The sequence below is a fragment of the Terrapene carolina genome, unplaced genomic scaffold, assembly GCF_002925995.2.
Source record: "Terrapene carolina triunguis isolate 2854851 unplaced genomic scaffold, T_m_triunguis-2.0 Scaffold97, whole genome shotgun sequence".
Classification (NCBI taxonomy): Eukaryota; Metazoa; Chordata; order Testudines; family Emydidae; genus Terrapene; species Terrapene triunguis.
This window is the reverse complement of record NW_020664448.1, coordinates 14769636-14794555: the sequence shown is the minus strand read 5'-3', so window position 1 is coordinate 14794555 and position 24920 is coordinate 14769636. Positions and strand designations below refer to the sequence as shown.

At 43.8% G+C, this 24920-nt stretch overlaps 1 protein-coding gene across 1 annotated transcript in view; it reads right to left on the bottom strand.

Annotated features, from left to right (window-relative positions):
* The window catches only part of FAT3 (FAT atypical cadherin 3), a 570769-nt gene that overhangs the window by 54552 nt on the left and 491297 nt on the right, over positions 1–24920 (bottom strand). The window contains exons 14-18 of the mRNA XM_026651587.2: positions 9189–9578; positions 6706–6920; positions 4882–5019; positions 2660–2803; positions 1188–1385 (exon numbers count right to left, since the gene is read on the bottom strand). Coding sequence (XP_026507372.1) covers positions 1188–1385; positions 2660–2803; positions 4882–5019; positions 6706–6920; positions 9189–9578 — 1085 coding nt within the window. The remainder of the gene's footprint in view (positions 1–1187; positions 1386–2659; positions 2804–4881; positions 5020–6705; positions 6921–9188; positions 9579–24920) is intronic.

Here is a 24920-nt window from a genome sequence, read left to right as displayed (position 1 = left end):
GCTAAGCACCTCTGAAAATCACTCCTTCTCATCGTGAATAGGGCTGGAAAGCTCAAAAGGTAATTTTGTTGACCCTCCTCCGAATTTAATTTTAATAAAAAAAACAAAGGAGGACTGGTGGTAGAGTGGAAAGAGAGGCTCTTCTTTAAGCTGCCCTGAACTGTCAGATATGCTGGTGGGGTCCAAACACTCCAAACAACATTAAAAATGTTTTAATTGTAGAAGCCCTTAAATAAGAAAGGAATGTGAAGGGTCTATTAAGCCTCCAAAAGTCAACTACAATATTTTTCTGTACGTTCTGATACATTTTAGATTATGATGTCTATCTTTTACTCCAGTTATATCACAGCCATAGGTACATCGCTAAAATTGCAACCACATTTCCATTACATACACTATTTATAGCCACACCAGAACTTTGCTTAGGAAAATTAGTTTGGCCTGAAAATTGGTAGTTTTATAATAAAGGCTAAGGAAAGGTTTTTTCCCCCCCCCTGTAAGGCTTGAGAATAAAATTGGTTTCAGTGCTTATGAGTTTTAGGCTTGCTGCAGAATGATACCCAACAGTTTTCCCCTGTAAATCATGAAGAGAAACAGACAACGTACTTATGAGTTAGACGTCACAAAAATTACTCTGGTTACGAAGCTCCTCAGTAGCGACTCCTATTATTAGCTCTTTTTTCACCTCCCTTATAAACTAAACAAACCTGGAAAATTTTCATGAATTCGTTTGTTTCGGAAAATGTATCACTACATTTACGGACTTAGGAACTGATGTGATTTCCTTCCCTATAACAATATTTTGTTGTTGCTCTTTTTGTTGTGGGTTTATATGTGCAGAAGGTATTTTTCCTGGTTATTCTATTCCCCTACTTTCCTTCCTGAGCTTTATAAAAAAATTAATGAAAATCTTAAATCATACGCTTCCTACTCACAAATCCCATTCCATACAAATAAAATTGGTAAGGTGGCTGGTTACCTATTTATATTTATATGAAATTGGGTTTGTGAGCAGTGAAGGAAATGCACTGTTTTGTGCACTGTATATTGCAATGCATTATGTTGACTAACTGAATAAAATCAATTAAAAACAAAACAAACAGGCAACATAAAAATAGTGGCAAAAATGACATGACAACTAAGAGAGTTTTCTTGGTTTGTGCTGATGTGCAATAATAAGGCCATACCTGCACACAGAGCATGTATTCAGTTGTTACCATGTGCTTGAAGATAACTGCAGATCTCAAAACTCCATGTGGGTCCAACATAAATTCCTCCTCTTCATTGCCAGTCAGAATGGTGAAGGTAAATGGGGGGCCATTGTGAAAAGAATCGTTGTCTGTCACTACCAGCTGCAAAATGCTTGTGCCCACGGGTTTATTCTCCTTTATGCATATACACAGCGTATAAAGAGAAATTACAATATTGTATCTCACCATATTGTTAAAATAACATTCAGAATACACAAGAACACGTTTTTTTCCACAGCAGTTCCCCATAGTTTTTACATTCCTCCCCACTGTGCTCCAGTTACACCCATGCAACACGATTCACTTGGCGGGAAGCACAGAGATGACTGATAGCAGAATTTGACACAGCATCTCTAGTGAGGTATCCAGGTTTGGGGCTTTTTTTTTTTTAAACTACCACTGTATCTATTATACATGACCATTCGTACACTGACTAAAGTGAAGAGAACTATAAAATCTTGTCTGCTCATCACCCAGCTTAGGGTTGGGTAGCCATTGGTATATTTGGCAGGACCAACATGCATTTACCAGGGTGATGCTGTGCTTGCCAGTCAGAACATTTAACTGTCCCCAGTACTATGAAGGTAATCATATCACAATGCTGCTTCATAAAATTTTTCATGACTGCATCCCAGTGTGATCATGCAGCACTGTGATGCAATGTTCATGGTTTTCCCACAGGACACACTGAAACAGATAACATGGGGTTGCCAGAGATTTAGATCCTCTCCCAACTCCTCCCCCAAAAACCTACCCCAAAGAGAGCTCTGACCCTGTAAAGGGAGAAGTGCTAGAGACTCCATGAAGTCCACTACGGACTTTGCAATTGCTCTTGATTTTATGGGGAAGGCACTGAGATACCACAGTGATTGCGGGCAGTATAAAACGCTAAGATAGACAGATAGATCCATCTTCACAGTACCAGACATGGAATACACTAGTCAAGAGTGCAGAAACTCTGTTCAGAGAAGTATGGGAAATGGAAATTCCAGAATTTCTTTCATTTTCTTCTCTCCTCCTCTCCAAAGCCTCATGCCCTTCCGATCAAGGAGGGCTTGAACCCTTTGTTTACAATTTGAGCTTATTCTTTGTCTAGCTGTGGGACAGGCATGAAAGACAAGAGAGTCCGAGATGGGAGCTGGAACGGCTTCAATTGCAGAAGAATAAAAAACATTTCTTAGACAAGGGGAAAGTTTCTGGAGCAGCTGGGATAAATGGTAAAACCTGTGGCAGATTCTGAGGAATCTCAGTAAACAGAGTCCTGTCAAAGAGTTAAGAAAAACATGCTTATCCTTTGCTTGAAAGGAGACAATTTGATGTACCTTGGGCTGATCAAAAGTAACTTAATGGTACCAAATGCTTTCATGTTTAAAGGTCAGATCAGTTTTTGATGTGCAGGATAAACTTACTTGAATTACAGCTGTATAGTTGGCTGGTGTAAATACAGGGCTATTATCGTTCACATCAGAAATGTCTATGTTGACCGTTACAGATGATGACAAAGGAGGGATGCCGCTGTCTCTTGCCTGAATAACTAGTGAATATCCAGACACCTGCGAAAAGGTGAAAACATTAAATCAATGCAAAAGGGGCCCTAAATTTCAGCAATCATTCCTTCCATCCTGTGTGCCACGTACCACATTCTGTGGAAAGCGGTCTGGCCTCATTACTTGTCTTGCCCTTTGTATAACATTTCCCTGTTTAGTGCTTCACTGTGTCCCAAACTCTGTTTTATAAGGCTATCAATAATCTGAATGGCTTCACCATATTAAAATAACTGTACCAGACGATGCATACTGTACATAATGGTACACTTCGAAAACAAACTGCTTGGTGCCTTGCATATAATATGCAAAATCAGCCATTACAACTTTAACTTACAAGCATGCACAGAGAATACTTTGAGTTTCCCAGGTGCCAATTGCAACGTTTTGGTCAGATTCCAATCAAACCAGGATTTTAGGAATGGGTTCCAAGACACTTTTGTACATGATTTCTGAGAACATGTCTCATTATCTATCTAACATGAAACATTTCTAATATGGCATTTGCAAAGTACCAAGGTAAAGTTCACAAATGATTTGAAAAACACTTTCAATGGCTAGTAACACCAGTGCCTCTGTAACCCCTGGCTTGGATAGGTAGCTTGCAGCTGGATATCAACTACCTGCCACTAAAGAGACAGATTTTTCTGGGTACTTATTAGAAACAGCCACACAAAACATGTCATTAGGGGAGCAGTTGTCTTTATGCTTTTGGGACATGTCTTTACCTCAGACTATAGCACAAACCACAGAGTGCCTGCAGCATTATGTTTAAAACATCACAACAGCACCTGGGGAATGGCTTTTCTTATTTCCCTCTCTCCTATGACAGGCTTTGGCTGATTCAGAGTTGGTTGTTGTCTTGGGACTTCTTCCAATAATATTTTTTTCTGGTTTTGTCCTTCTGTGCCCTCTATCACTCACCTTGGATTTAAGAACTTAACCTGTCTGTATGTTTACCCCTTTGAAATGAGTATTGTTTCTCCTTCTGAAAGTTTAGCCTATACATTTTTTTTGTACAAGAATGAGGAAGCCCTACATTGATGTCCTAGAGTATATGCTATATTCTATGTATTTCAGAGTTGGGCTTGCTGTATTGTCTCTGAAGAACATCAGAGACAATGGGCCAAATTCACTACTGATGTAAGCAGGTGCAACTCTGCTCACATCATGTAATTGCCCCTGTTTATACCAGTGGTGAATTTAGCCCTACATACATGTTTACATAAAGCACAAGTGTGTGTGTCCTTTGCAGCTATACTAAACACAAACATTAAATTAAAGCAAATTATGAAATTAAGGCTGTACTGTTAAAAATATATAGCACCTATCTAGCCTGTAGACCACAGCGCAACAAAGAACAAACACATGCACTGACCTCATGACTTCTGTGTCCTTAGCACTGCTAGTGCTACCTGCATTGTTTGGGCAAACAGACAGGGATTTCCCTATGTGTTGCAAGATTGCTGAAGTCATGTAACTTTCTCCTATGCTCACACTAACACTAGGCAAACCATCTTTGTTTGCCAAATGCTGTTATTTGAGAGGTGGGTGAAATGGTGATAAGTTGTCTTGGGTGAACGTTGTACTGGGGTAAACAAAGCAATGGGATCTCTCAAACATAGCACCCTATCACTACCTCTATAGCTTGGCCACTTCACAACATAACCTCGCTAATGATATGTTACACACATTGCCAATTCAAAGTTGAGGTCTTGGCTCTGTGCCTGGTGTTATTGTCCAGAATGTGTTACAATCACCGTTGTGTATGTGTATGATAGAAACAGGGTGGCAGCTCATTAACACTACAGCTTTCTGCATTGTCACAGGTTTGTTTTCTTTAATCTGATTTTATGCCAGTAGAGAGGGGAGCATTTCAAGATCAGTTTACTTGTAGAAAGGACTGGGGTGAAAGGAGTGAATTGGGCAATATTAGAAATAGATGATGGAATATTTTTTAGTACCAATTGCAGACTACATGAATGACAAGCCTGCAGTCATGCAGAAAGCCAGCAGCACAGCTGAAGTCAATATACATATGCAATTTCTAGTAAGTTTAGAAGAAAGCCCAACACATGTTATCTTACCCTTTCTCTGTCCAATCTCTTTTTAACCTTTATAAGTCCCAAAACAGGATCAACTGAAAATTCATTGTCCCGATCACCATTCACTATGGAAAAATGAATCTGGCCATTGGTAGGACTATCCTGGTCTTCTGCTATCAACTTTTTGAGAGAAGAATAAAATTAACTATACAGATTAAGAAATATTTCTATGGTACAATAAGAAATCAAAACCCCAAAGGAATAACTTTACATTCCGTCAGGTTAGTAGATATACCTTACTGGACAGAGCATGTTTGTCTAAAAGTTCTCTCATCATGAATTTGGAATGGGAAGATTATTTGCAAGGGGCAAGCCTGTGTGTGTGTGTTATACAAGACATATGAAACAAGTACCAATGAGCCCTTCATATCGCTGCATATGATCATACATTTTGTTTAGGCCACATAGAATCACAGGGTTAGAAGGGACTGCAAGGATCATTTTGTCTAACTCCCTGCTAACATAGAAGAATAGAAAATCATAGAATCATAGAACTGGAAGGGACCTCGAGAGGTCATCTAGTCCAGTCCCCTGCACTCAAGGCAGGACTAAGTATTATCTAGACCATCCCTGACAGGTGTTTGTCCAACCTGCTCTTAAAAATTCCCAATGATGGAGATTCCACAACCTCCCTAGGCAATTTATTCCAGTGCTTGTGATCCACCAGGACCCCCAGATCCCTTTCCGCGGTACTCCTTCCTAGGCAGTCATTTCCCATTTTGTATGTGTGCAACTGATTGTTCCTTCCTAAGTGGAGTACTTTGCATTTGTCCTTATTGAATTTCATCCTATTTACTTCAGACCATTTCTCCAGTTTGTCCAGATCATTTTGAATTTTAATCCTATCCTCCAAAGCACTTGCAACCCTTCCCAGCTTGGTGTCTTTATAAGTGTAATCAGTAAGTTGTGAACTTTATAAGTGTAAACTTATAAACTGCAAACTTTATAAGTGTACTCTCTATGCCATTATCCAAATCATTGCTGAAGATATTGAACAGAACCGGACCCAGAACCGATCCCTGCGGGACCCCACTCATTATGCCCTTCCAGCATGACTGTGAACCACTGAAAACTACATGCAGGATTTGTTACGTCTAAACCATCCAAGACAGATGGCTATCCACATTTTAGAGAGAAGTTATTTTAGAAAATTTGTTGACGCTCTAGAGTGGGATTTTCAAAGGCTTTAGGTGACATTTAATGGCAGCTGGATGTCTAACTCCCTTAGGAGCCTTTGAAAAATCTCAGCCTTAAAATCTTTTAATGCTACTCATTTACACAGCCCTTCCCTACTAAAGCCAGATGTCTCAGATACAGTAGTAGTTGTGATTTTGAGGTATGCTATGTTGCATGCCAGCAGGGCTAGATTCAAACACTTTTTATTTCACTGGAAAGCCATAAATTCTGCCTCTCCAAAGAGAAACATTATGTGTTTCTAGTTCTGATGAGCCACAAGACATCAGACGTCACCTGTCATGGGTCCAGGGCAAAATTATGCCTAGGCGGAGTGCAAAATTGAGAGGAAAAAAGAAAACATTTTATCTTGCGGGTTCTTTTTTTTGAGGGGGGGTGTAAATGGCAGCTGCTTTGAAAGTTGATTGGCAGTTTGGAACATTAAAAGTAGTTCTAGAAGAGACAGAATACCAGACAGACGGCAGGTGAGGTGGTCAAAGGTGCAGTGGCTATTACAGTTTATCATCTGCGCGGCCACAGAATAATCGTTTATTATATGCTTATGCAAACACAGTTATTTATCGCAACACCTTTTATTGAGTTTCTGTCTGAAATCATATATATTATACTCACCATAATCACGGAATCACCAACCGAAGCATCCTCACTGATGACCGCATTGTAGGCCTCTTGATTAAATTTTGGTGCATTGTCATTAACATCCGTTACATTTATGTTCACTGTAGTAACAGCACTTAGGGCGGGCGTACCTCCATCTTTTGCTTCCACTCTTAGGTAAAAATCCTTACACATTTCATAGTTCAGAGCTTCAATTACAGAAATGGATCCTTTGAAAGATGAGAAGGAATGTTAACAGATCTAAAGAAGCAAACTCTGTGAACAGTAATATTATCAGCATAGTTATAGCCAAAAAATTACCGATATAGAATAGAATACATTATTTAACACCATAGCAAAATACCACATGATGCTACTGAAACGATAATGCCAGCAAATCCAAAAAAAACATACAATTAGACATCCGCATTTCTTCTTGTATAAATTAAAGAAAGATACAATAACTTGAGCTTCTATAACACTTCTCAGGACAGGACCTTCCAGTGATTCAGAGTGATTAATGGCACCACTAAAGGTAGCTTTTATTACACCAGTGCCATAGATGGGTAAATGGAGAAAGCACAGTTTAATGACTTGCCCGGGCTCACAGGGAGTCAGTGGCAGAACTGGAAATAGAATCCAGAAATCTTGATTCACAGCTCAATGTTCTGAACCCAATAAACATTCTGGCCAAAATTTTCAAATCTACATGGCTAAAGACACCTAAATCTATCTTTAGGAGCCTAAATACAAGAGGTCTGATTTTTCCATAGCATTAAGTACCCACAACTCCACCTGAAGTGGGAGCTGTTGGGTGATCAACAGCTTTGAAAATTAGGTTATTTTTGTTTAGGTGCCTAAATATGGACTTAGGAGCCTAACTTCAGGCAACCAGGTTTAACAATGTTGACCTCGGTCTCACAACACTGCAGGAGCAGAATTTCTCTTTATCCAATGATTTGAATACATTTTCATCTTATTCACTTTATGTACCAATGCTACCCTTAGGAGATAATCACTTTAAATACAAGTCATTAGCCAGAGGTTTTTTTGCACTGAGTAAAATGCATTGAGGGAGGTACATTGGCCACTAAGGTGAAGGGCTGAGTAGCAACCCCAGCCAGATAAGCATTACTCCCCCTTCGGCATGACTTGGTGAGAGCAGGAGCGCTGAAGAGGACCTGTGGAGAAGTCTGCACTTGCTAGCAGGAACTTCCCATTGATAAATGGCATGACTGAGGGGGATTATTTTTCAAGCCCTGATCAGGCATGTTACATCAGTACATGACTGTCTGGAATCTCAGCTCCTGCATCTAAACTGGTAATAATGAAGCTGTCACACATTAATGAATAATAAATGCTATTTTCTTCTTGTGCAATTAAACTTCACCTCTGTCTTTTATTGATTTATCTCCTTGGCTTCATTGTCAAATGAAAATTTAACAATATTTAAGTATTTCTTTCCATGGTGCTTATGTATAAATTCAGCTACTCCTTGCTGAAATAAACCGACGTTAAAACACACTTGCATTAGTTATTTTAAAAAGCCTTTTAACTGTAAGTGAAGAGTTTCCATAGAGAGAAGGGGAATTTTTTACACAGAATAGTGTAAGTGAGATAACGTGTTGTTCTGGGTATTTCTAGGCTATGGGCTACATTTATAGCTGCCCCTAAACAACTGTTACTTTCAGCTTTCACACTACAGATCAATCAGGTAAGAACCTCAGGTGGCAAGTCCATATGGCTCTTCCTGAATATTGTGGGATGAGGGAATCCTGACAGCTCACTGCTGTTACTTAATGGGGATAATTAATGGGAAATAGATCCCAACCAGGAAACTGAAACAGCAGTAGCCTTTTGGAATACCCAGTGTTTCTGGGTATTTCTATGAAAAAGCCAAGCAAGCTGTTCTTTTAAAAACTTGTTACATATAATAAAAGCATAAAGGGTTTACGCCTACTTTCACAGTGCTGTAAATCAGGAGCAACCTCACTGAAGTCAGCGCAGTTCTACAGGGTTATAAATGTAAGGCCAGAGACAAGCCCTTACTACTCTGTCCATTGATCAATCTTCTCCCAATCTGCTGAGCATCAGCAGCGAGTCACATTTGGGTTGCACAGCAGGTTAGTCCTTAAGGGCAGGATCGCAGAGCCTTTGCTCACACTGGCGAGCGCTTGAGGTGCTCCACTGTGCGTAAGTGTTCATGACTGTGAGTAAGGGCTGCATAGTTGGGCCCCAAGGACTAGTTTCTGCTATCCGTACTCAGAGCCTATAACATCCTAGGCCACTGATTCATGGAGCAAGGTACTATCCACTTGAGTACCTGTGACTGAATCTGGCCCTAAATCATACTACTCTTTTTCATGTGGAACTTGTCTAAAACTAATTCCACAATGAAAGCATCTATAGAGCTGTCTTTGGAACTCATTGAGTTCTACAGGTTTCCCCAAAGCACTAGTAGTTAGAGAGACTCTTTTCGTGAGTGTTGTATTACAAACCCGTCTTTGAGTTGATCCTGAATTTCCCTTTCTCATTTCCAGACCTGATGAGGTAGGTAATCTCTGCATTGGTACCAATGTCTTTGCTTGTTGCGAAAACAGCCAGTACTTTGGTGCCAGGTGAGGTATCTTCAGGCACTGTAACAAGGTAGTCTCGTCTCTCAAATACAGGAGGGTTGTCATTAATATCCAGCACTGTAATGGTAACTGTGGCAAATGAAGACAGGGACAACACAATGCTCTGGTCTGATGCTTTTACACTGATGTTATAGGAAGGCTGCAGCTCTCTATCAAGAGGATGCTCCAAAATAATGATTCCTGATGACCTATCCACAGAGAAGTAACCATCTGCGGAGTCTGCTAGGGAATAGACCACTTTTCTGTTCACACCTGAAAGAGAAGCAAAGATGAATTAAAAAAAAAATGCTTGAAAGCAAAACAGTTGCAACCTTGGTGCTCATTTCCCTAGCACACCATGGGATGTGGTGGTAGTGGAGTTGAGTGGCCTTTCTTATACCAAAAATCCCTGGTGAGCAATCTGTGCAATCCTTTACACCTGACCAGAGGGTGTTGATTCAAAAAGCATGGTAACCCTTTAGCAAAACCAACAGTCCAGAAGCAAGGCCCAGAACTGAGAACCAGTGACGACTGAGATCTAACCCATTCTCTGGTGCTGACTCTGTGGCCTTGAACAAGTAAATAACATGTCCATCTCATTTTCTCCATTTGAATAATGGCGATATTAATACTCACTGACTTCACTGGGGTTTGAGAGATTAACTAGCTAATATTTGTAGCGAACCTTGAAATGTAAAGTGATGAGGAAAAAAAAAAGTTGTCATATTGCCGTGACAAATGTTTAGGGTCCAGTCCTTACTGAGGTCACTCCAACATGAGTTTTGCCTGAGTAAGGATGGGCTCTTATGTTGGGCACAGAAGAATTCCCATGCATGACAACAGCAGCAGTTGTGCATCTATTTCTCCTTCTATCCCATGTTGTTATTACAATATTCCAATAGCGACTACTTAAATCAAGACCAGGGCCTCCGCTTTTCTGCTATGTATTGTACAGACCTTGAGAGAGACCGTTGCTGCCCTGAAGAGTTCATAATCTAAATAGATAAGAGACAGAATATGCTGAAAATGCATTGCCTCAGAGAACATCTCGGAGAAATAGCAATATACATATGGAAAAACAAACACACCAGAACCCCTTTATCTTATCTAATTGGGAACGGGGCCGATCAGATTATCAAAAATTTGGATAATCTAAAGAATGGGGAAGTGTGAGGCTGCATCCCCATCTAGTGGCCACAGGAGACACCACCTGCTTCTGGACCTGTGCGTGGCAGTTGTTCGGTTAATACAAAGAGCTGGATAACAGCGGTACAGATAAATGGGGTTCTAGTGTATACATCAGGTGGCAAACTACATTCTTTCACTACTAACGTTGCCTTCATCCCATTGCGCACACACAACAGCATGGACATTTTAGAAAGGAAAGACTTTTTTCAGGTTGAGAACAGTAATGGAATTGGGCAATATGGTCTTTTATTTTTCAAATCCCAGTTATAGTTCCAGAAAGCCATGGCTTACTTATAGTAACTGGAATTCTTTGAGATGTGTGGTCATTATGGGTATTCACTGTGTGCACACACGCTCTTTGCGCCTGAGACCACAACTTCTTCAATAGCCTGGTCCACACCTCCGCCCTGCACCTCCTTGTGCTCCTAGCTGAGGGCATAAGGGTGGCCCAGACTGACTGCCTCTCCAGTTCCAACTCTACCATGAATCAGAAGATGACACAAACAGAGGGAAAGTAGGGCAGGCCATGTTTATCCATAGAGCCTATGCATCTGGAAGAAATCCAGTTATTATAAGTTAAGTAACCTCCTTTCTTCTTCAAGTGTGGGTCTCTATGGGTATTCACTGTGCGTGGCTCCCAAGCAGTGTTCGTTGAGGAGGAGGGTATGCTGTGCCACAGAGTGGAGGATCACCAAGCCAAATGATGCATCCACAGCAGAAGCTTGGACCAGTGCATAATGCCTGGTAAAAGTTTGTATGGAACCCCAAGCAGCTGCTCTGCATATCTCCAAGAGGGCGGCGGGGGAGGGGGGTGTGTGTCCCCTATTGATGCCACTTGGACTCTTGCAGAATGGTCCCTGAGGGGCTTTCATAACATTATGGGAAAGAATAGTGGAGGAGAAAATCTACCTAGAGAGCCTTTGGGATGAAACAGCCTTCTCCTTCATTCTTTCAGTAATAGCAACAAAGAATTTAGGGGTGCTGTTCTGTGCAGGTAGAAGGATAAAGCCCTGCACACATCCAGAGAATGGAGTATTGTTTCCTCCATGCTTTGGTGAGGCTGAGGGCAAAACATTGGAAGGTGAACAGTCTGGTTAAGATGGAACTCAGAAGGCACTTTAGAGGTGAACATAGGATGTAGCCGCAACAAAACCTTCTCCTTGTGAAAAACTGTACAAGTCAGATCTACCTTAAGGGCTCTGAGATTTCCAACCCTTCTAGCAGAGTTAATCATTGTTAAGAAGGTCACTTATATAGGCGCAGGAGAGGATGGGAGGCTAAAGATTCAAACGGTGGTCTCTTGTGAGCAGAAAAGACAAGGTTCAGGTCAAGCTGGATGTCTTGAGTGACAGAAGATACTCCAGTATGAGGGGGAGTCCTGATCACCGGTTACCTGCTGGGGTGTGCTGGCACCAAAGGGAGAATTGTTTCCATTTAGCGGAGTAACGTATCTGCATAAAAGGTCTCCAGCTGTAACTGACGAACTCGTAGAGAGCAGGTTCTCTCTATGTTGGTTGTCTATCCAAAACTCATGCTGCCAGATGTAGGGATGCTGGGCTGGAATGGTTCATCCTGGCCATGTTCTGGGACAGCAGGCCCAGGAATGGTTGTAGGTAAATGGATGGTGTGAGGCTAGCTATAGGGTGGTAGTGAACAAGATTTGCCTCAGCCACTAAGGCGCTATCAGGATCACCGTTGTTCCATCAAGTTTGATCTTCTTGAGTATGCAAGGAAGCAGAGGGGTGGGAGCGAAAGTGTACATCAGTGCTTCTGACCACTTCCCCAGGAAGGCGTCCCCTCTGGAGCTGAGGCCATGGGCAGCCCAAGAACAGTATCTGTTTTTGTTGTGCTAGGTTACAAAGGGATCCCAAGTTGGGCTTACAACGGGGGACAGGATGCAGGTGTGGACCAGTGGACACTGCTATTAAAGAATTTCTGGCCCTGGGCACACTTGTGCACTCACAATGATATCCTTAGGGAATAGCACTCAAAGATTGCATAGATGTGTATGCTAAAGTTGTCTGCAGTAATGAGGCCTGAAGTGAAGGTACCATATGGTTGCTTGCTCTTCCTACACTTCAGTGGGATAGCTATTTCAAATCTTTGTAAAAGTGAATGCTGAAACAACCCCACACAAGTTTCCTGGTTGCTGGTTTATTTTATGCCCAGGTCCTGGGAACTGCAATCAGAGATTATTATTAAAACACAAAGATCCATTAAGTTGTAGATTCCCCATTCTTCGCCTCTATCAGTTGAGTATTTGTTGCCCTTATTGTCTGAGAACTTTACAAGCCTGACATTAATTGAACACACAAGAGCTACCGACCCCTTCTAGGCCTATTTTGTTAATTTAAAATTTGTGACAGTATTATTCTGCTTTACAGCAGTAGAAAAGCATTGTAAAAATGACTGATCAAAGCCACACAAATCACATTTGTTTTCTGCTTGACATAGTAGGAGTACAATTTTCACACCAGGGGGAGCTGAGGGATTCTCTTTTCTCCAACCATGCTTACATAAAAGCAACAACAAGAACAAAAAAAACAGACGCTATTTAAATTACATTAGGATTAGCTGGTTCTCTAGAGAATAATGAAGTCCTTGATACACCTATGGTGTGTTTTAAACATTCAAATGTAATTAAAAATAGACATATAATTGCCAGTATTCTAATTCATTGTTATTTGTGTTACAGTAGCACCTAGATGCACCGCCTGAAATCAGAGCCCTATTATGCAAGACACAGTAGAAAAACAGTCCTTGCCCCATCTAAACAGACAAATGGTGGAAGAAAGGAAGTATTATCTGCATTTTACAAATGGGGAACTGAGGTCAGCACAGAAAAACAGAAAGCCACTTGCTCAAGGTCACACAGGATGCCTGTGCTGAACCTGGAACTGAACCTAGATCCCCTAAGTCCCAGTCCAGTGCCTTATGCCCAACATACATGGCTTAGACTGTAAGCTCCCTAGGGCAGGGACTGTCTTTTTGTTCTGTGTATGTACAGCACCTAGCACAACAGGGTCCTGGTCTTAGGCACTCTGGTAATACAAATAAATAAATACATATGTAACAACAACAACAACTAGATGAACGCAGAAAACAATTCCCTGTACAGTAAGATGCTAACACCCTGTGATCACCTGGGAACCAAGTTTTTAAGAGGACAGAAATAAGGAGGACACTGAGAGCACAGGGAAAATGAGCTCGTACTTATGAAAAAAGGCTAGAAAGAGAGATGAGTCTTAGGGGTTTTCTAAATGTGGCCAATCATAGGCAAACCCCTGGGAGTAGTGGATTACAGAGGCAATGGCCTCTGTAGTTCCAGCTCACTAAGTGGTTCAGATAAGAATAGGTTCTGTGATGGGTGAGAGACAGAGAGGTGGCCCCTAGAGTAGCCGGACCAGAAGGCATGTAGAGGTTTGCTGACTGTAACCAATACCTTGAACGAAACCAGGCAATTTGCAGGCAGCTATCTCAGAATATGAAACCCAGGTAGAATATACCCTTGTTCTCCCACCCTACTCAGGAGGTGGACAGCCTGGTTCTGCAGCACTTGCTGAAATTTCTGAGTGGCCTTTGTGACTCGCTCCAGCCTAGAAGCATTGTGCAAAGGCTTGGATGGAAAAGGGCATTTGTGGCCACTGTTGTTGCTCTTTGGGAGTCTAGAAGCAGAGATGCACCTAATTGTCTCTTCCCTTTGTCAAAGAAGTTGTGGTCCAACCTCAATTTATGAGGTGATCATTGTGTGATCATACTGGAGTGTCTAATTCAGCAAGACGGGGTGCTGGAGTCCTGAGCTGGCAGGGAAAACAAAAGCAGGGGTAGTCTTGGCACATCGGGTGGCAGCTCCCAAGGGGGTTTCTGTGATCCAACCCGTCACAATCATACACTCTCCTAAGCCCTCAGGAGGCTTCCCTGTACTGAACAGCATTCTTGCCTCCCTTTTCAGGTTGGTCTTAAGCCAAATGGTTTTAATGCGGGTCTTATTTCTTCCAGTCATTGAGAGATAAAGCTATGAGTCTGTTTAACTGTGTGACACATCATCTAGAATATGAAAAGCAAGCCAGGCCTTTGGAGGACTTCACCTTCGGCTACTCATCCAGCGCACCACCAAACAGTCAACAAATCTGATGATATACAAGGTAGCAGTAACAGCAGCCCTTGTATATGGGTATGAAACATGGACAGATTTACACCCACACACCCACCCACACATCCCTCAAGCAACTTGAAAATTTCCACATGCGCTGTCTCCATTCTGTTCAGAAGCTCCACTGGTGAGACCAGGTCTCAAATGTTAATATCCTTGAAAGAGCAAAAACATCTAGTATTGAGGTGATGATCATCAAAGCTCAGCTTAAACGGACATGTTATCGTGACTGTCTGCGAAATACGTTTTCTATGGCGAGCTGAAACTTGGAAAGTGCAGGAGGGGTGATCAATGAAATGCTTCAAAGACACCCCCCTAAGCAGAATCTCACCTCGTGCAGCATAAATGATAATTTTGAAGACATGGCCACAGCCAGATCTGAATGGAGTGCAACTATCAATAATGGTTGTAAACATTATGAGGAAGACAGGTGATATAACTGATGGAAAAAGGGGCCAAGTGTCATGCCAAGTCTTCAGTGGGAGTCTGCACATTCCTGTGTGATACCTGTTCGTGATCTTGCACCTCACAGATTGGACTATACAGCCATATGGAAACAGACTTGATGCTGTGATGCCATGATCAGATAAGACAGACAGACATCCACCTTGTGGCTAACTGTATGAGATGCTACTGTCAAATTGCAAAGAATCAGAAAGGACACATTCATCACTAAGAGAAGACTGTCAACAAATTCCATCAGTGTGGTTTCTGACCTATACCCAGGTTTGAAATCAGACTGACCAGGCTCAGGGGAAACTGAAGATTTCAGATATCTCCAGAACTGCTTCTCCACAACCTTCTCAACAATTCTTCCCCAAACCAGAAATTCAATTCAGGTTAACAATTGCGAAGACTGCCAATGCCAAGGTAGAACTTCTTGAACAGAGAGAGCTGAACTTGGCAGTCTGCCATCCCAAAGGGAGGCACTGACAATCTCCAGTAATGAGCCCAGAGTCTCTCAACTGGCCTTAACCAGCCAGAGTACACATAGGTCCGAACTACAAGTTGTGTCTTGAAGTACACTCAGCACTTCTGGAACCTCAGCAAGAGAATCTCTTTGATTTCTTTGTTCAAAAGGTCCTTAGATATAAGTACTGGCTTCCATTGTCCGGTGAAGGATTGGTGGATGAAGCAACTTGTAGAATGCATTTAAATGCAGGAAGCCATAACTCTGGGGTTTATAATCGGAATGAAATATAAGCAGACCGATCTCCTCTTGCTGCTTCATCCAACGTTGCTTTTTAATAGTCTTGGCTACATGATTAATAAAATATGCCCAGTATTCATTGATAAAACTAGTTACAAGGGATCCAACTCAGGGCACGGCTACACTGCAATCGGGAGGTTGCACCACATGTAGGCATACCTGAGCTAGCTTTGATCGAGCTAGCTCACTAAAAATAGCAGTGAAGCTGCGGCAGCATGGGAGGCAGCATGGGTTAGCCACCCAAGTACATACCCAGGGTCAAGAGAAGGCTTGTACTTGGATGGCTAGCCCATGCTACTGCCCGTGCTGCCATGGTTTCACTGATGTGCAACCTAGCTTCATCAAAGCTAGCTTGGGTAGGCTTATATGTGGTGCAATCACACCTCCCAGCTGCAGTTTAGACATACTCTCAGAGGTATGTCATGGGAAGAAGGGGGTATGGTTACTGCTAAATCTCAGGGGAAGAGATGTGTAGGTGCAGATGGAGGGAGAGCTAACTTTCTGAGAGAAGAAGCCCTGAAATTTTTTTGGGAAACAAGAGAAGAACCCAGCAGATCCAAATCTTGTTAAATCTTAGAGGCAGACACCCTGGGTTTCATGGCACTGACTAATGGTGTCTGCATCACTGCTCTGCTGTGTAAGACAATCATGTCCTATCCAGGGGTGAAAGTAAGTTAGGCCACTTACCGGTATGGGCTGGGGGGGACGGGACGGGGGCCTCTGGCCCCCGGAAGAGGGGTGGGGGCTTGGGCAAAAGGGGCGGGGCTGGGGGTCAGCATCCCCCAACCAGCCCTTTCAGGCCGCCTGGCTAGTGGCAGCAGCATCCGGAGCCCCAGCCCCAGGGCAACTGCTCCCTTTGCCGCAGCAGTGCTTTAATGTGGGCTGAGTATGGGCCGGTCGGGTTCTTACCAGTACAGAGTACCGGCCTGTACCGGCTCACTTTCACCCCTGGTCCTATCAGATACCTGTCTGTGTTGCATGAGAAGATGCTGCAGAACTGCCGTAATGTGGAAACAAGACCAGGACCAGATGAGGTAGTCACTCCTCGTGAAGACAGCCAGGCTGCCAGGTTGCAACATCAGGATGCGATTATGAGCCAGAGGAATCCAACTGGGACACTGATGGATACTGTTCCTTGGTGGATCTCAGCCTGCATGTACAAGCAGAACAAAAGGAGCCGGCAAGCAGTGCACCTGCAACCTTTCTGCCTCACTCCTCCATGGATCCAGATTTTGATGCTTGATTATGTGGGGAAAATACATTGAAAGAGCAGCTGCTGCACAAACAGAAAAGAAAACATGGAACATGAAGAAAGTTTCACAAAGCGCAACAGAGGCTGACTCCATCTGGCTTTCTGTTCTGAGGGAGAAACCAAACTGGATGGGGGGCAAAGAGTGGGTGAGAGGTCTATTGACACGGTTCATATTTCTAATGTCCTTATTACCATAGTACATAAACTACTGGAACATACAAAGCTCTGCAAGTATTATTATTCCTATAAGAGGATTCCATAGTATTTTTTTAATAAAGGAATAAGCCAGGAAATTTTATACGTAGATTTTGTACTAGCATGTGATGGACTATTGCCCTTTGCTATGTGAACACAAGCCAAGTCTCTAGAGTGGAGACTGTGTAATATACAGCCTTTTTGTACATCAAATGCCATCCTTCCAGTGGTTATTCTTTCCTTCTGTACAGCACTGAAATAAAGTAGCACGTAGCTGAATGCTGCTTATGTTGTTTTCACTAATCGTTATATTAAGGACAGTCACAAGAAATGTTTCTCTGTAAAACACAAGGGTTCCAAGTGTAACTCCTGTGATGGGACACGCTCCCATCCCCCGATTGAAAGGCTAACAAACATTCATGCACCAGGAGGAGGTGGCTAGGTTGAGAAGCATCCGAATCCACGAGCAATTCCTGGACAGTGTCCATGTGGAGACAGCTGAGGTAGCTGTCCCAGGACACAGGACTGCTGATACACCACTGGTGGAGGAGGAGATGGCTCAGGGTGGACACTGGCAGCTGGTTACTTCTGGCAGCAGGCAGTGCTCCACCCCTGCTCCGAACCCTCCCGCTGTGGTAATAGGTAACCGTTATGCTCTTCTTGATACAGGAAAGAAGGCATCACCCCCTACAGTAAAGGAGGAGAAGCCTCGTACCCCTAAGGCTGGGAGGTCTGCTGCCACCACTGCGAATAGGAAACGTAGGGTAGTGGTGGTCGGAGACTCTCTGCTGAGGGGGACGGAGGCGCCCATCTGTCGCCCTGACATTTCATCTCGGGAGGTATGCTGCCTGCCGGGAGCCCGTATCCGAGACGTTACGGAGGCATTGTCGAGGATTATCCAGCCCTCTGACTACTACCCCATGCTACTCATCCATGTAGGCACAAATGATACTGTGCGGTGTGACACTGAGCGGATCAAGAGTGACTACAGGGCTCTGGGAGTACGGGTGAAGGAGTTTGGAGCGCAGGTGGTATTCTCTTCGATTCTTCCTGTCAAAGGTAAGGGCCCGGGCAGAGACAGATGCATCATGGAGGTGAATGCATGGCTGCGAAGATGGTGTCGCCAGGAGGGCTTTGTCTTCCTAGACCACGGGATGCTATTTGAGGAAGGACTGCTAGGCAGAGATGGTGTTCACCTTTCGAGGAGGGGAAAGACCCTATTTGGACACAGACTGGCTAACCTAGTGAGGAGGGCTTTAAACTAGGTTCGACGGGGACAGGTGAGCAAAGCCCGCAGGTAAGTGGGGAACATGGAGACCTGGGAGATGGGTCGGAGACGAGAGGGAGTGTGGGCTATATTGGCAGAGAGAAAGGAGGGTCAGGACAAAACCGGGAGGAAAGATCAAACCAGTATCTTAGATGCCTATATACAAATGCGAGAAGTATGGGTAATAAGCAGGAAGAACTGGAAGTGCTAATAAATAAATACAACTATGACAATGTTGGCATCACTGAAACTTGGTGGGATAATACACATGATTGGAATGTTGGTGTGGATGGATACAGCTTGCTCAGGAAGGATAGACAGGGGAAAAAGGGAGGAGGTGTTGCCTTATATATTAAAAATGTACACACTTGGACTGAGGTAGAGATGGACATAGGAGACGGAAGTGTTGAGAGTCTCTGGGTTAGGCTAAAAGGGGTAAAAAACAAGGGTGATGTCATGCTAGGAGTCTACTACAGGCCACCTAACCAGGTGGAAGAGGTGGATGAGGCTTTTTTTAAACAACTAACAAAATCATCCAAAGCCCAAGATTTGGTGGTGATGGGGGACTTCAACTATCCGGATATATGTTGGGAAAATAACACAGCGGGGCACAGACTATCCAACAAATTCTTGGACTGCATTGCAGACAACTTTTTATTTCAGAAGGTTGAAAAAGCTACTAGGGGTGAAGCTGTTCTAGACTTGATTTTAACAAATAGGGAGGAACTCATTGAGAATTTGAAAGTAGAAGGCAGCTTGGGTGAAAGTGATCATGAAATCATAGAGTTTGCAATTCTAAGGAAGGGTAGAAGGGAGAACAGCAAAATAGAGACAATGGATTTCAGGAAGGCGGATTTTGGTAAGCTCAGAGAGCTGATAGGTAAGGTCCCATGGGAATCAAGACTGAGGGGAAAAACAACTGAGGAGAGCTGGCAGTTTTTCAAAGGGACACTATTAAGGGCCCAAAAGCAAGCTATTCCGCTGGTTAGGAAAGATAGAAAATGTGGCAAAAGACCACCTTGGCTTAACCACGAGATCTTGCATGATCTAAAAAATAAAAAGGAGTCATATAAAAAATGGAAACTAGGACAGATTACAAAGGATGAATATAGGCAAACAACACAGGAATGCAGGGGCAAGATTAGAAAGGCAAAGGCACAAAATGAGCCCAAACTAGCTAAGGGAATAAAGGGGAACAAGAAGACTTTTTATCAATACATTAGAAGCAAGAGGAAGACCAAAGACAGGGTAGGCCCACTGCTTAGTGAAGAGGGAGAAACAGTAACAGGAAACTTGGAAATGGCAGAGATGCTTAATGACTTCTTTGTTTCGGTCTTCACCGAGAAGTCTGAAGGAATGCCTATCCTAGTGAATGCTAATGGGAAGGGGGTAGGTTTAGCAGATAAAATAAAAAAAGAACAAGTTAAAAATCACTTAGAAAAGTTAGATGCCTGCAAGTCACCAGGGCCTGATGAAATGCATCCTAGAATACTCAAGGAGCTAATAGAGGAGGTATCTGAGCCTCTAGCTATTATCTTTGGAAAATCATGGGAGACGGGAGAGATTCCAGAAGACTGGAAAAGGGCAAATATAGTGCCCATCTATAAAAAGGGAAATAAAAACAACCCAGGAAACTACAGACCAGTTAGTTTAACTTCTGTGCCAGGGAAGATAATGGAGCAAGTAATTAAGGAAATCATCTGCAAACACTTGGAAGGTGGTAAGGTGATAGGGAACAGCCAGCATGGATTTGTAAAGAACAAATCATGTCAAACCAATCTGATAGCTTTCTTCGATAGGATAACGAGTCTTGTGGATAAGGGAGAAGCTGTGGATGTGGTATACCTAGACTTTAGTAAGGCATTTGATACGGTCTCGCATGATATTCTTATCGACAAACTAGGCAAATACAATTTAGATGGGGCTACTATAAGGTGGGTGCATAACTGGCTGGATAACCGTACTCAGAGAGTTGTTATTAATGGTTCCCAATCCTGCTGGAAAGGCATAACGAGTGGGGTTCCGCAGGGGTCTGTTTTGGGACCGGCTCTGTTCAATATCTTCATTAACGACTTAGATATTGGTATAGAAAGTACGATTATTAAGTTTGCGGATGATACCAAACTGGGAGGGATTGCAACTGCTTTGGAGGACAGGGTCATAATTCAAAATGATCTGGACAAATTGGAGAAATGGTCTGAGTTAAACAGGATGAAGTTTAACAAAGACAAATGCAAAGTGCTCCACTTAGGAAGAAAAAATCAGTTTCACACATACAGAATGGGAAGAGACTGTCTAGGAAGGAGTACGGCAGAAAGGGATCTAGGGGTTATAGTGGACCACAAGCTAAATATGAGTCAACAGTGTGATGCTGTTGCAAAAAAAGCAAACGTGATTCTGGGATGTATTAACAGGTGTGTTGTGAGCAAGACACGAGAAGTCATTCTTCCGCTCTACTCTGCTCTGGTTAGGCCTCAGCTGGAGTATTGTGTCCAGTTCTGGGCACCGCATTTCAAGAAAGATGTGGAGAAATTGGAAAGGGTCCAGAGAAGAGCAACAAGAATGATTAAAGGTCTTGAGAACATGACCTATGAAGCAAGGCTGAAAGAATTGGGTTTGTTTAGTTTGGAAAAGAGAAGACTGAGAGGGGACATGATAGCAGTTTTCAGGTATCTAAAAGGGTGTCATAAGGAGGAGGGAGAAAACTTGTTCACCTTAGCCTCTGAGGATAGAACAAGAAGCAATGGGCTTAAACTGCAGCAAGGGAGGTCTAGGTTGGACATTAGGAAAAAGTTCCTAACTGTCAGGGTGGTTAAACACTGGAATAAATTGCCTAGGGAGGTTGTGGAATCTCCATCTCTGGAGATATTTAAGAGTAGGTTAGATAAATGTCTATCAGGGATGGTCTAGACAGTATTTGGTCCTGCCATGCGGGCAGGGGACTGGACTCGATGACCTCTCGAGGTCCCTTCCAGTCCTAGAATCTATGAATCTATGAATCAGGCAGCACCAATTAGGTGCGCCTGCAGAACATGTTTCACCTGGAAAGAGGGAGCTTAGAAAGGTGACGCTCGCCACAGAAAAGGGGCAGTTTGCCCTGGAGGAGAGGCTGCCAGGGACTGCCAGTGAGCTCCAGTCGTAAAGGGAGCCCAGCCCAGGGCTAGCCTCCTTGCCCCACTCCTCACCTTGTTTGGGGGCAGACAGACATTGAAAGCCTGATACAGGCAAGAGGCCCCGTGTAAGGCTGCTCCAAGCCAATGACCCATGGTGGGACCTGGGAAGCACCACCAGGAACTAGAGGTAACTGGACTCAAAGAAGGATCATGGGAGTGAGCTGAACTCCTGCTGGGAAAAGTGAGATTGCCCAGGCATGGGGGGATAGGGGATCAAGGACCAGAGACTGAAAGAGACTATAGCCAATCCCAGGCTGAGGGCTGGCCAACTACAAGTATGGGACAATGCGGGCAATGAAGCCCCATGCCTGATACAAGGCCCTGAGACAGAAACAGGTTCCACACCAGTCCAATGAGAGGGGGCTTCTGCCAAGATGGCTCCCGAGCACCAGTGTAAGTTGCTGGCGGAGTAGCAACAACAGCAGGGCAACCAGCACCAGCAGTCCCAGCAGCAGATGTTGCAGCAGTGGAGGGTCCAGCAGCAGGCCCGAGCAATGCAGCAGCAGCTGCTGCTGAAGGAGACTGTGTCCAGCAGCACGAACTCTGGACTTTCTGCAACAGTTAAGACCATCAGCCCCTGCCCAGAGAAGCTAGGCAGGGCCCAATACAACAAGGGGAGCTCTGCCACCTGTGCCGGTGAAGTTAACTAAAATAGGCCCAGATGACAATCCAGAAGCATTCCTCACCACCTTCGAGAGGGTGCTGCTGGCCTCTCAATGCCCTCTAGAGTATTGGGTGTTAGTTTAGCTCCTTACCTGACAGGACAGGCTCAACTGGCTTACTGTAATCTTGATCCATCGCTGGCTTGGGACTACAATCGGGCGAGGGTAGTTATTTTAGATTACCTGTACATGCGAGGAGACATGTTCTGCTCTAAAGTGCTGCCAGACGTACCCCAGGTGGTAGCGCAATCATTAAAAGAGCACTGCTGGTGATGAGTTCGCTCCAGGGCCCAAGTTGCAGGGTTGGTCCTAACAGAGCAGTTTGTATCCATGCTTCCAGTAAGGGGCTGGGAGTGTGTACTGCGGCATCGCCCTGAGTCATTGTTGAAGACTGCACAGCTGATGGTGAAATTTCTCACAGCCAATGGCTCGCTAGAGATGGGACACGTGTAGCCTCCGCCCTCTTGTCAACCAAGGCCACCCATGACACCAGATGCCCACCAAAGACACTATACCCTGGGCGTGACAGAAAACAAGTGCAAACCCCACCCCAGTGACCTGAGCTACCCGCACAGAGAAGAAAAGACCTTGGCAAGACAAAGGGCCAAGCTCAGATGAGGCATCACCTGGATAACTGTCTGGTGACGCAAACAACCAGGAGCCCTTGAGCTCAGACATAGATCCCATTAACAGTTTAACAGCTGCTCCCTACCAGGCAGGAGCCCGCAGAGATGAGCTCGGGAACATGCTACTCCTGTGGGCAACAGGGGCATATGAAGAAAGAGTGCCCATGGATGGAAAGGGAATAGGCAGAGAGTTGGATGGCAGAAGACAGGGCCCTTGGAGGACTCCCCCCGAATTGACAGTCTCACTATGGATCCAAGGGAAGGAGGTATTAGGGCGTGTAGGTGTACCCTAATGGTTATGCAAGCCACCCTAGTAGGTTAGCCAATGAACCCAGAGGGGACAATTTGCTTGCAGTATATACATGGGGATGTCAAGCCTTGTCCCAGTGTACAACTGGAACTGACAGTGGGGACCCACACCAATTCAGTTACAATAGAGCTAGCCGATAAATTAGCATACCTGGTGATAATTGGCCGAGATTGGCTCTTCTCTTGGCAACTTGTTAACAAACTGACCAATGCTGCAGCTGAACGCCTTGACAAGACCCGGCCTGTGAACACAGCAGACTCAGTGGGCTTGGGGGACTCAGAAAACCCCAAGGAGGGTATGTCCCAGGACCAGGCTCAGCCAGGGAGACACCTGAACAACTGGCACTTCCTGTGGACCTTGAGGCCCTAATGCAAGGGGGAAGCTTCATCCAAGGTAGATTACTAAAGGAAGATCATGCCAGACCAACCTGATCTCTTTCATTGAGAAGATAACCAAGTTTCTAGACAAAGGAAATGCAGTAGATCTAATCTACTTGAACTTCAGTAAAGCCTTTGATAAAGTTCCATATGGGAAATTAATAGTTAAACTGGTGAAGATGGGGATTAATATGAAATCAAAAGGTGTGTAAGGAACTGGTTAAAGTGGAGACTACAATGTGTTGTGCTGAAAGGTGACCTGTCAGGCTGAAGGGAGTTTACTACTGGAGTTCCTCAGGGATCTGTCTTGGTACCAATTTTATTTAATATTTTCATTAATGAGCATGGCACAAAAAGTGGGAGTGTATTAACAAAATTTGCGGATTGCACAAAGTTGGGAGGTATCACCAATACGGAGGAGGACCGGAATAGCATACTGGAAGATTTGGATGACCTTGAAAACTGCAAAGTGAAAGATCATGCACTTAGGAACTAACAACAAGAATTTTTGCTATAAACTGGGGATGTAGCAGTTGGGAAGCGAGAAAGGAAGAAAAAGACTTAGGTGTACTGGTCGATCACAGGATGACTATAAGTCACTAATGTGATGCAGCTGTGAAAAGAGATAATGCAATCCTAGTATGCTTCATGTAAGGTATAAGCAGTGGAGATATGGAAGTGTTATTACCATTGTACAAGGCACTGGTGAGACCCCGTTTAGAATACCATGTGCAATTCTGGTCTCCTATGTTTAAGAAAGATGGCACAGGTAAAGAGATGGGCTACTAGGATGATCAAAGGAATGGAGAACCTATCTTATGAGAGGAGACTTAAGGAGCTTTGAAGGTTGAGGGGAGATAGGATTGCTCTCTATAAATACATCAGAGGGATAAACACCAGGGAGGGAAAGGAGTTATTTAAATTAAGGGTCAGTGTTGGCACAAGAATAATATAAACTGGTCATCAACAAGTTTAGGCTTGAAATTAGATGAAGATTCCTAATCCCCAGAGAAGTCCTGGAACAGCCTTCCAAGGGGAATAGTGAGAGAAAACCCCTTACTTGTTTCAAGACTGAGCCTGATAAGTTTATGGAGAGGATGGTATGACGAGGTTGCATATAATAGTATGCTACAAATGCCATTACCAAATATCTCCAATGGCCACAGATGGGACACTAGATGGGGAAAGCTCTGAGCTGGGGG